This window comes from Merops nubicus, unplaced genomic scaffold (genome assembly GCF_000691845.1).
Source record: "Merops nubicus isolate BGI_N331 unplaced genomic scaffold, ASM69184v1 scaffold21536, whole genome shotgun sequence".
NCBI classification, from domain to species: Eukaryota; Metazoa; Chordata; class Aves; order Coraciiformes; family Meropidae; genus Merops; species Merops nubicus.
The window spans coordinates 57,544-70,040 of NW_008614677.1; the positions used below are offsets into that span (position 1 = coordinate 57,544).

The 12,497-nt window shown below is 43.0% G+C and overlaps 1 protein-coding gene across 1 annotated transcript in view; it reads left to right on the forward strand.

The window, feature by feature from the left end:
* Positions 1-721: 721 nt before the first annotated feature.
* LOC103774880 (voltage-dependent T-type calcium channel subunit alpha-1I-like) overlaps positions 722-12,497 on the forward strand; it is a gene marked incomplete at its 3' end in the record, with an annotated part of 38,602 nt that continues 26,826 nt past the window's right edge. Inside the window, exons 1-2 of the mRNA XM_008942317.1 lie at positions 722-814; positions 1,406-1,539. Of these exons, the coding sequence (XP_008940565.1) occupies positions 722-814; positions 1,406-1,539 (227 nt within the window). The remainder of the gene's footprint in view (positions 815-1,405; positions 1,540-12,497) is intronic.

Consider the following 12,497-nt stretch of genomic DNA (forward strand, 5'->3'; position numbering starts at 1 on the left):
CAACTATTATTGAAGCAAATATTTTAGTAAGATTATCAACAAAGAATGCAAACAAATAAGCAAAACCTCTGCAGGGACTCAAGTGTAGCTGAGAAAACAATTAGAAGGGCTATCAGTCCTCATGCTTTAGGGCACAAACCAATCACCAGCTGGGGTCAAAAATGCAGTTTCCCCCTATGGTTACTGCATCACTTAATTAGGCACATTGTGGAGTTTTCTCCAGCGTGGGTCACTGCTGGAAGCAGAATATCAGATTAGATAGACCACTGACCTGTTCCAGTGTGACAGCTCTTTATCTCCTAGCTCCTCTCAGAAGGGAAGAAGGAGACTTCTAGCCTTGTGTTGTAGCTGCTTCTACAGTAGTCACCAGGCTCACAGAGAGAGATTTGGAAGATTCAGAAAACCAGGGAGGGATGGGACTTGGAAAACCAACAGGAGAGGAGTATGTATATAACGATGATTGATTTGACTTGTGTAGATGCCTCAGAGCTTTGTTACCTCTACTTTCCCCTTTTCAGTAGAGTTTTGGCTTAATCAAGGAGTGGAGTAGGAAGAACTGAGAGGGGAAAAACATAAGGATGTAATAAATCAAGTTTACCAGCAGTTATTTCCCTTATTCTTCCTATTTTGTCACCCCAAGCCTAGAGCAAGCTTCTCTCAGCCGTGATGCTTTTGCAGAAGTTTTCCTTGACTCTTTTCCACCTGGTTTGAGTGTGTCAGCATGATGGTGATCCTGTTAAACTGTGTTACCCTGGGGATGTACCAGCCCTGTGAAGATATGGACTGCCTTTCTGACAGGTGTAAAATCTTGCAGGTAAGCAAACTTCCTTCTTGTTGTGATGATGCCTCGGTCCAAGTCACCAATTTTCATGTTTTCCATCAGCATGGGGTCTACATCTTCCCAGACAAGAACATCTCCGTCAGTAAGCTGTCCTGTTGTGAAATGGCAAGAGCTTGCTTTGAGAAGGAGATAGTGAAATCTACTTGTAGCCATGCAAGATAGAACAGTCACCAACCTTCCTGAGATTCATAAGCTGTGGTTTCCTGACAGACAGCCACAAGATATGTAGCTCAGGAGTAAGCCAGGGAGAAATACCAAAGGTTCCAGCATCCAGACAGGAGAGGACAGCAGCCTACAGTGCATTTGCTGCACTGTTGAGGAGCAAGGGTAATACTGAGTCCACAGGCAATGTGGCATCCAGGGTGTCCAAAGGGAGAAGAAACAATGTATGTCAAGAAGGGCCACGAGCACACCCAGCACTAGCTGTGCTTGCTGCCTCCCCAAAGAGAAGGTGACAGCAAAGGTTGTCATCGGACAGAAATCTGTATTTCTCTCACATTTTGCATTTTAAAGTCTAAGGCTGAGGATGCTTCTCAGATGTGCTCTTGGCTTTCTGTTTGGCAGGTATTTGATGATTTCATCTTCATCTTCTTTGCCATGGAAATGGTCTTAAAGATGGTGGCCCTGGGGATCTTTGGCAAGAAGTGTTACCTTGGAGATACCTGGAACCGCCTGGATTTCTTCATCGTCATGGCTGGGTAGGTCAACAGTTTCTGGCTTATTTCTCCTGTGTTTGCTGGAGTCTTGCATGGAACAGAAATTATGTAACTGAGGCGAAAGTTTCCACTCTGCTGCTACTCCAGTACGTCTGCCAAACTGGAACCAGACATGCTGGGGTTAGTAGTTTATGGAAAAAAAACCAGTAAACAAGGTAGCTGAGCTCCCCAGCTGGTGTGCAGGTATCTCACATGAGTTCAGTAGAGGATGCTCATTTGTACTAGCTAAAGAGCTAGCCCAGAAACATTTATTTTTTAAAATATCTGAGTGGAAGAGGTGTAACCTTTACCAGAACCAAGCTGGCTTCTTATTTCTAGCAGCAGTGTTCCAAAGGTAGGAATGTGGGTTTTGTTACCCTCGGCTTTTTGTCTTTGTCTTGCACTGGCCTTACCCATGGTACTATGGGGACAGGTTGACATTTCAGTGTTTTTTACAACAAAGTTGCTATGGTGAAGCTCTAATTTCCCCTTTGCATGGGTGAAGTGGAAAGTCTACCAGGATTTGCCTGTAGAATCACAGCAAAACGTCCATCCCTGGTAGCAGTGGGCATGTGGGTTTTTGGAATTTGTCCATTTTCAATGGCCTTTTGGTATGGTAAAAAAACCTCAGAAATATAATAAACATGTAATATTACTGTTCTCATAACAAACGAGTGATTTTCAAAACCCAGTTCAGTTGTAAAAGTTTGAAGTCTGATTTGTGGCCAGCATGTGCATGAAAGGAAGATGGGCAGATGAAAGCTGCAGCTTTTTCTGAATTAATCCAGTGTGCATGAGATGTGGAGACCTTTCTTATGGCTGAGCCTGCTGTGATTAGCATCTGATTTAAGATGGCCCAGCGTGAGGGCTGTGAGTTCATCAGGAAAGGGGAAGTTAGAGCACCTGCCACATGGTGGTGAGAAAAAACAGGTTGTTCTGTGTTCCAGCCTGAGCTCCTGGTGGCAAAATTGGTGACTAGATGCAGGGAAAGTGAAACTCCACCACAGCAGCCTTTGAGGAGGAAAGGGGGGAAGGCTCTGCTCCAGGTGGGCACAGGATTGCTGGTGTCTGGGGGTAAAAGGCTCAGGCACTGGGGGTCTCCCTCTGCCTGGTGGCCCTGTAGGGATGGGATGTGAATGGTACTACCTGGAGAGAGGACAAAATCAGTGGGGTGATGCTAAATGAAGAGAGGGTGAGCTCGAGTGCTTGCTCCATGCAGGAAACAAGTGAAATCTATGCTGTCTAGATGAGAAGGGAGTAAACCCCATTTACATGTTTCTCTCTGCTGCTATTGCTGGCAGAAATTTGAGGAGAGTGTCTTTTGTGCATCTGATAGGAAAAAAACCCCTCATATCTGAACTCCTTTCAATGCCAAGGAGCCTTAGAATCAACTCCTTTAGATGTAAAATAATAAGTGTGGAGGATTTTTAATTTCAGGGCCAAAACTGAAAAAAAAAAAAATTGTTTCCTGATTTCTATACAACTGTCCTCATGAGGTGTCAGGCTGAGCTGATAGTAATCTCATTAGAATATCAGATCACAGAAGACTTCTGCTGAGGAAAGATTTTTCCATTTACTTATATAGAACTAATGACTACAGAATGTATTTTGAGTTATAAAAGCTTATGGTTATTAATTCATTATTCTTTGAAATTCATTAAAATTGCCTGCACTGTTGAAATCAAATGCAAGGCTCAAACTTGCCCTGACGTGCAGACTGGAGGCTTTTAATTTTAAACCTCAAGCTTTACCCTGGTCTGTCCCACACCTGGATCATGACTTGAACCTGCTCTGAGTCCAGATGCTGCCTCACCCTTCTGACCAAGGGAAGACATCCTGCATTGGGTCTTGCATGTTCTCCATGCCAGTGGGGTAGGTCCTGCTCAGACACTGATCTTTTTCTTCTCATGGTTCAGGATGCTCGTTGCCCACAAAGAAGGTCATAAATTGGGCTCTCAAGAAGGTGTCCATGATATCAGGAAGTAGTGCACTGCCCAGAAGTGCAGCTTCTCTCAATTTTAAGAATAAAGACTACTTCCCAGCCCGTTCTCTCCCCTTCTCCCTTTCCAAATAACCACCAAGGAGGCAGCCAAGGTTAGAAGAATAAACTGTAGCATGGAAGAGCAAAGTGCAGAACTCTCCCTTGAGTTGTGTTGGACATTCCTGTGTAGCTGAGATCCCTCCATCTGCCTGGCTGCATGACATGTTTTCTCAAGGAGCAGAGTGACTATTTGCTGCTGTTGCCCCAGAGGGTGGTTTGGTTACATAAACCATGTCCTCAGGTATTCTTCTGTAGCTTTCTCCTGGCTTCTTTGGAAAGCCAGAAGCTATAGTTTTAGCTAGCTGAATTCCCTCATGTGCCCCTGCCCTGCTTGCCCCTGCTCCCCACGCAACCCAGAAGCTCGAGGAGGAAGACTCCATTGTCACTAAAAATGTTCAGTTTCCATGGCAATAGGAGCTGACATCACCAGAACTTCTCCCCTCTCACACACTCCCTCCCCCAACTACCTTCAGCGTGTTTTGTTCAGAAAGGATTAGAAAAACCCCCAAACACTCTTAAGTCAACACTCTCCTTCATTGTTCCCCTCAGAGCTCCTAGAACTGAGGGAGGTAATTTGGGTTGATGAATGCTGATGCCCTGGAACACACAAGCAAGAAGGGCTGCAGACTCAGCCTCCTGATGGTCCAGTTCCCAACTGCTTGCTGGCAACAGGAGGTTACAGGTTCCCAGACGTTCGGAGCAGATTGTGCTCAGCACCATCTGTCCTGGTGGGAGTCCCTCTTCCCCTGACTTTGTGATTAGGTCTCATCTGTCATCATTTGTTTCTCACAGTGATGGGTGCCTTTGGAGAGCTTGAGCTGAGGCATCTTCAGCAGGCAGCTTCCTAAAGCTAAGAGCTTACTATGTTTTGAAAGCTGAGGTAATGTGAACGCTAATCATATTGGAAATGTCAGCCAGAGTCTATGAGAGCATGAATTTAGGAGAAGAGTCACTTTTTTCTGGGCTAGCAATCATCAGCTTTTTAAACCAGGCAGTTCTCTAGCAAATAAAACCAGTGAGCAACTTCTCCTGCTCTCTCTGATCATTGAGGCAGTTGTGTCCATGAGTGGCTGGAGATGATGCCACTGTCCCTCTGGGAGGTTCCTCATGCAAGGACTGAATTCATGCCACCTGCCTGGCCTTGGAGACATTAATTCCACTGAGGGCAGTGGTTGTTCTGGGGGGGGGATGATAGTGATGAGAAGCGTGTGCCAAAATATGCCCCAAATCTATCCTTAAAATACAATCTATGTGCAGTGGTTTTTAGCAGCTGTTAAAAGTGGTGGACATCAGAACAGGGCACAGTACTCTACATATCTACTCGACTACTACTCCACATATCTACTCTACTACTCTACATATCACTGCTTCAGGGATAATACAGCCTGAAATTTCCTAGTTCCTACAGCCAAGCACTGTAGTAGCCCATCTAATCTATCACAGCACCTCCCTATCAATTAATTTAGCTTCATTCTTTCTTCTTTGGGTCCAGCCTTAGTTGGTTGGGTTTTTTTTTTTCTGTGTCTCCTTTTCTGAAGGGAGAAAATCCCCTCCTATTAGCAGGAACACAAACTTTGTTCCCAGTTGTATGCTGCCCTATTTGTTCACACTGGAATACATATTATTTGCATTTCCAAAGCAGTTCATGCTGTTCTGATTCTCTGACTTGTCCTCGTGATTTCTTCTCTGTTCTCCCAAAAATACTCTTTGACTGCAAAATCCATCAGTGATTTTTTTTTCTTTCTTAAATTCTGCCAGGTTGTGATAGATAAATAAAGAAAAAAAGCAGGAATTGTGCATTACAGAAGTACATCTGCTCAGGAATGAGCCCCCATTTACTGTTCCATGTGAGGTTTGTTATTTAGCCATTTTTTTTTCCCAGCTAATGTATGTCATGATGTTTTCCTATCATTCCAGCCATACCAACATCATTACTCGTGTGAACCAGACTTGTAATCTCCTAAGAAATTATAGCACATTAGTTTGATGATGTCTATTTTTCCTTAAACCTGTGTTGACTGTGGTTAATTTTATTATCCACCTTTAATCCATAATCTATCCAAGCTCCATATTGGTGATTTCATTACTGTACTGTGGTCAGCATCAGCCCAGCCAGCCTGTTGAGATCACTGTGCTTCTAAAGTGCTGGCACAACAGGAAAATTTATTTGACCCTTGGATGCTTTCCCAGTTTTCTGAGAGTAATCCAAAATCATCAGTACTGGTCCAGATCTTTTCTGGCCTTTTTTAAACCCCTTAGATATAAATTGTTCAGGCCTGCTTATCTTATAATATCCCAAATTTGATAGGCACGGCCTAAAATATTTGATCCTGGCTGGAGCTGAAACTACACCACTATCATCTATGGTACATAGACATCCTCTGACCTCCCCCATAGAACTTTTTCATTAATTCAAGTTTTTTGCCTTTTTAGACTGTTTGTGACAGTTCTGTTTTCTTGTTCCAGTGATTAACTTGTACCATTTTATGTGCTCATTCAGTTCTCTGACAATTTTCTACGATTTCCATCTCCTAATTTATGTTCATTGGCATCCACTTCCTCTCTCTTGCTCTTCCATTGCTGCTTTTTCTTTCTCTTATGTTTTTTAGGTGTGTAACTCTCTTGTCTCTATTGAAGCTTCTTGGATATTTGATAAATATTCCTAAACACCACTCGATTGTCATGGACAGTTCATGAATTAAGTCTTTATTCACTGGTTTGATGCATGACTCTGTGTGTTTTCAGCTTCATGAATATTGGTGAATATTCACCAAGTATATTTAGTCCTGGGGATGACCTTACTTGATTTGTACATGACACATGGGATCAAGCAGTCCTAGATTTAACTTCTAGAATTATAAAAAAAGAAAACCAAATTTAATAGACAGTCTCTGTATCTTCCATCTTTAAATGCAATTTTCTTTGAGAGAAGGTACATCACTGTGAATGCTGGGAAATTGCAAAGATATTTAGATGTCCCCAACACGTTGCCCAAATTCAACTCTTGCAGGTGTATAAGGGGAGAGTTTTTCTCCTGTGAGTTACAGAACAATACCAAGAGAGCTAGTTAGCCTGTTTTCTAGTGTAATCTGGACATACCTAATCAAATTCATAGGATCATAGATAATCTAGGATGAAAAGGACCTTATGAGGTCTCTAGTCCAATCTTCTTGGTCAAAGAAGGGTCAACAAGAAGCTCAAGCTGGGTTCCTCAGAGCTGTACAGTCAAGTCTTGAAAACCACCACAGATGGAAGCTGCACCACCCCTCTGCACCCCAGCCCCCCTGCTGATTTCTCTCTGTAACTAGTCTGAATCTCTTTTCCTTGCCTGGATTTATGTCCATTGTGTCTTGTTATCCTGTCATGTACCACTGTGAAGAGCCTGGCTTCACCTCCTTAGTAATCTCCTTGTAGGTACCAAGGAGCTGCTGTTAGATCCTTCCAAAATCATCTCTTCTCCAAGTTGAACAAGCCCCCATCCTTCAGCTTCTCCTCACTGGGCAAGTGCTCCAGCCCTTGAGCATTATGGTGACCCTCCACTGAACCTGGCTCCAGTTCATCAACATCTTTCTTGTCCTAGGGAGGGAATGTGCTTTTCTAGAAGTGGTATATGAAGTGCAAAGTGAAGGGGATAATCCCTTCCACCATCTGCTGGCTGCAGTCCTGATGGTGCTGGTTGTTATGCTGTGTGTCAACAATAAGCAATTTCTCTAGCCAGGAGGAATTCTCTACTTTATATGGCAGACAATTGATCTGTAAGTATTAATTTCTAAATTGTCATCAGTTCTGTACTAGAAAATGCCATTTTTGACAGTGTGCTGCTCCCCTTCCTTTTCTGTCCACTTGAGCCTTCCTAGCTAGGTTAAAAACCTTGATTTTAATCTTTCTTTCATGCACGTATTCCCACCAGGGTTTTTAATGCCATTTAGGCTGTTTATGGTTATAAAATGAACAATTCCTATTCTCATTATTACTCAGCCCCTTGGCACTGATACAGAGACAATCCCATTTTCCTCCTCTTTGCATCTTTTAGTGCCTTGATTAGTTTTGTTCTGACGTGGAGGTACTGTAAGAATTCACTTTCCTAATTTCATCACTTTTCCTTTTGGTCTGTCATTTAACAGTCTCCTGATTTGTCTGTCTCTCAGTTCCCTACAAACTAATTCTTCTTCTGATGAAATGATGGTTAATATTTCTGTTTCTCCAGAGGTATCCCAGTTCTTTGCAAGTCTCCTGCCCTGTGTGGCTGGCCAGGCAAAGAGATTCCTCCATCATCTCATCATCTCCTTTGACTGTTGGCCACCAAGGAGCTCAGCTGAATATTTCTTGTCCATATTCTTCAGAAATTGTCTATAATCTGTGAGATATCACAATAAGAAAAAAAAAAATTCATTTCAAAACATGTCATCATGGGTAAATATTGTTCTGGAAGTTTGAAAGGTCCTCTTAAGTTTGCTTTTTTAATCTCATTATGTTTATTGTGTGGTGAGTGTCCTGGTATCCTAATTTCTTTTCCAGAGCACCCTTTTTTTTCTAAGTAGTTGTGCAGCCTTTTGAGAGGGTTTTCTGTCATCTTTGCACAGCTGGAGATTCCTTCTCAGGCATGCCTCATAGCCCCTTAGATTGAGCAGAACATATTTTCTTGCTCCTTGTGTCTTTTGGCTGGTTGCTTCTTCAGGAGTGCTTTAGGCAGCTTCCACCCTGGGAACCTGGAAAGTATTGCTTGCTATTAACTGAGGTAATAATTATTATTACTTGTACCTTCTCTTCCTGATAGTTATATACAGTCCTTGGTTTCTGCTTCCCCTAATTCCTTAGATATTGCATCCTTTCTTCTCTAAACCTGCAGTGATGCTGCTTCTCAAATCCATCCATCCAAGCTCTTTTCAAACCCGTGCAGCGATCAGTGGAGATGCCTCTGAAGATTGACTCACTCCTCACCCCCCAGTCTACACTTATGGCCCCAAATCCATCCTTCTGCATTTTAGGACAGGCAGGAGGGCTGGCAGCTCTCTGAAGGATGAGAGGTACCAGACCCAAAGCCCCAAGCCATCAAAGATGCTGCTGCTTAGCCTGAAACACACTGGTTGGCCTTAATCTGGCAAGACAGGGAAGTGTGTTGCCAATCTTCTGCTTTCTCTTTGCTTTTAATTAACTATGGTCCTTCAGGGACGTGGCCAGAATTTGCATAGTTATGACTTGAAAATCTCAGACCATTAAATGCTTATTAGCAACAGTGTAAACAGCAGAATGCTCAGAAAAATCCCACTTAGCTCATCTACGGTGCCAAATGAAAGTTGCTAGAAAATTATGGCAAGTTAAAGAAAACTAATAAATACAGCAATTAGGTTTCTCAAGCAGTGATCAGATAAAGGTGGAAACCAGCAAACAGCAGCCTAAATAGCTTCTTAAGCAAAGGCAGAAACATCAGAAGCACAGCCCTACCCCCCAACACGCACTCACTTTTTCCTCCTTAATGACACTAATTATTTCATTTGCTTTCTCCTAGTAAAACTATCCATAGATACAACATATTGAAATGAAAGCAGTCATCAAAACGAGATGAATCACAGTAGAGAAGAATCAAAACAAGGAGACTGTTACCCTGCTTGTGTTATGTCTCGTTCTCAATTATTGCCTCTGATTTGTCTCCCTACAAGCTAATTCCCTACCATGTGTATCTTTATTTAATAAATAATAATAATGAGAACAACAAAGGCAACACCAGCGGGCTCACAGGACCAAAATGCAGGCAAGCTGGTTTTTATTTTGTTATTTTTTCTCCTCTAAGCAATGAAATGCAGAGCTCAGAGCCCGTGCCCAGACTCCTGGTTCTCCAAAGCGAGGCCTCGTCGCTTGTCTTCAGTCAGCTGAGCTGGGCAAGTCCCTCTGGCTTTCTTATCACAGTGTGAAAACCTGCTTATGTCTTTTCATATCATGTCTCTGAAACTATTAAGAAACTCTGACGTTTTCTCTTAGTACACACTTTGGAGAGAAATCTGAGTGTTCAGGGGTGTGAAATAATCACATTCCAGGCAGCAAGGGACCAGTCTCATAGGCTCTGGAAGCTTTCAGCAGCTTTTGCTTGCAGAGCAATTACCAAAAAAATAAAAAAAGATTAAAAAAAAATGTCCCCTCCTCCAGTACAAAACAGTTGCAGGTTATTTTTTTTAAGAATACTAAGCATCAGAGCTGTGGAGCTGACTGTGTAATTAGTAATTGATCTATCACTCCCTGAAGAAATGTCTTTTTACTAATAGAGTTACAGCCTCTTTAATTATTATTATTATTTTTTATAAAGGGGGAAAAAAAAGGCTATAATTTTTGCACTCCTTGTTTTACTAGCAACGGATTTTCTTCTTCTATCTTTCAGCTTTTATGTCAGCAGAGAGTTGTCTTTTTGCAGTGTGATGAGCTCTAACTTTAAAACAGGCAAGCAGGGCTACTTAGCTGAGCACATTGCAGCTTGCAGGGCAATTTAGGGGCCTGCTGTGAAGTGTCTGGCCACATCCCATAGGATGTTATTCCATCCTTTCTATGGTAGGTGTTGAAAGGGATTCAGCTCATCTATTGAGGGTGCATTTTGGGAGCTAAAGCATCTGTGAAGACATTTTTAAGGAGGAGTCCATAGGTGACTGAGCCCTGGTGTGGTTGGGAGGTTGCCTGTGCTTGCCATGCCCCACGCTGTCTGAAGCCCCTGTCCCTTCCTGATTTTAGCTGAAAACTTAACTAAACACAGAAAAGCTGCAAGAGAATTTACACACAGAAAGAGGAGACAAGTTAAATGGCTAGTGCAAATAAAGGAAGATTTGTTTATGGGGTGGCTGAGGTACTCTCCTACAGTCATCTCAATTATTCCTATTAAAATTATTATTTTTCATTTTCTTTTTCCTCTGCAGCTGTAGATCACAACATGCAGCAGAATTAAATCCAGTGGCCATCTGCTGGCAATGCTCCAACAGAGTATTTCATGACATTTTCACAAGCCATTCTTTAATCATTCTTTTCCTCAAGTAGAAAACTTACTGGTCCTCTGAGCCAGGGAAAAAGGGACAGCTAGAAAGAATCTTTCATTTCTGTTGTAGCTCCTGGAACTGTTGGGGGCAAGTAGGGCTGTGGCTCCTCAAAAGGATCTGGCAAGGTGCAGAAATCATAAAAAAAGATATTTTTTTAATCAGTCCTGGGGCTGGCAAGTGTCCTCCTTGCATGTGCTGTGTGGGATTGTTTTTGTGTGGTGTTTTTTTGGTGTGTTTTTGTCTCTGCTGGTACGTGTGTGTCCCACAGCTGCAGACCTGGGGTGGAAGCAGTAGCCCTTCTCTCCTACCCAGCATCTGAGTAGATCTGGTCAATCAGAGGATGGGCTTTGCTCCTTCTTTGTGTTGTAATCACAGTTTATGGAATTTGATGGCCAAATCAGGTTGCTGAGGACAGAAAGGCATATTCTTGTGCCCAGCAGACATTGGTTAAATCACATCTAGTCATGGCTTAGATTGACATCAGGCTTAGACCCCTGACCTAGCTGAGAAGCTGAAGGAATTCAGAGAGCAACCAAACCATCTCCTGCCTTGGTCACCCCAGGTGCTCGTGGATGCAAGGACCAGATGAAAGTTCACAGGCAGGGAAAGCTTCATTCTGCAGAGAGACTCAAAGCAAGCCTGAAATCATGGCTGGGAAGTCACAGCCACCAAGTTTCTGGCTTCGGTGCCAACCCCAAGTTTATTTGACAAAGAAATATGAATTGATTAGACTGCAGTTAATTAGATTTCATTTGAAAATGCCTATCAGAGAAGGGGAATTAGGCAGCTTTTGAATTAGACAAAAACACACTGGCTTTGTGTCACAAGAAAAATATTGCCTGGGTATTCCTCACGAATGCTTCCAGAGTACATTTGAAATGCTATTTCTTGGTTGTCAGCTTTCAGCAAATACAAATGCAGGAGCCTAAGGTTTTAGGAAAGTTAATAAGTATTTAATAAACGTATAAGGAGGTATAAATATGAAGAGGTAAACGGTGATGTTGGAAGTGTTTTGATCATGGATTTCTCTGAATGTAATTGTGAGGAAGCTCCTAGCCAGGCATTACATTAAGTACATTATCTTGGGTTTTACACCTACAGCAAGATAAAGTCTGAATTTTCTGCACTCTTTACATGGTTTTCATATTCCTGCTACATCTCTTTTAAATAGTCTTAGTTTTTCTTCCTCCATCCTGGTGGTCAGTCTGCTCTCCTGTGCCTGGCACAGAGCCACTCTGCCCATGTATGGCTGCTGTTGGGCAGTGAGCACTGCTCTCCTGAGTTTCAGTGCTGTTGGAGAAGAGGAGAGTGCCAAGTCATATCCAAGCCCACTCCTGAGCTCACGGGTGCAGAGGAGCAAAAGAAGTGCCAGGACGTAGCTGCTGGAGCTATTCTGCTGTGGTTGAGACCTCATGAGCAGTGAAGGCTTGAGCTGGTGGTGATTTTCCTGTCCCCTTGTCCCTGGGTGCTTGCTGTCTGCTCCAGTGGCTTGGCTTGGGATGGAGGAACACCAGACCAGGTGGTTTCTGGACAGGGTCAATGTGCTAACAAATTGCTCACTTGTTCCCTGTGCCAGATGGGTCTTGTCTCTGTTCAGCTCCAGGTCTCTTGTGTGTTCAGCTGAGCAGGCTGGCCTGGGCATCAGCTGATGTGTAGCAGCAAGGCAGAGACTAAGTCAAAGGAGGAAGAATGAAGATGATTAGTAGGGAAAAGGGCAAAAGGAATGAAAAGAAGAATGGAAGAGGAAAGAAAGGATTAGGAAGGGTATTGGAGGATATGAGGCAAATTGGGAAAAGATGAAGGAAAAGCAAGGGGTGAACAGAAAAGCTGGAAGTTGAGGAGGAAGACTAAAATGAGAGGTGGAAATGTTGCAGGCATGAGGCAGAGGGATGTAAAAAGAGGGA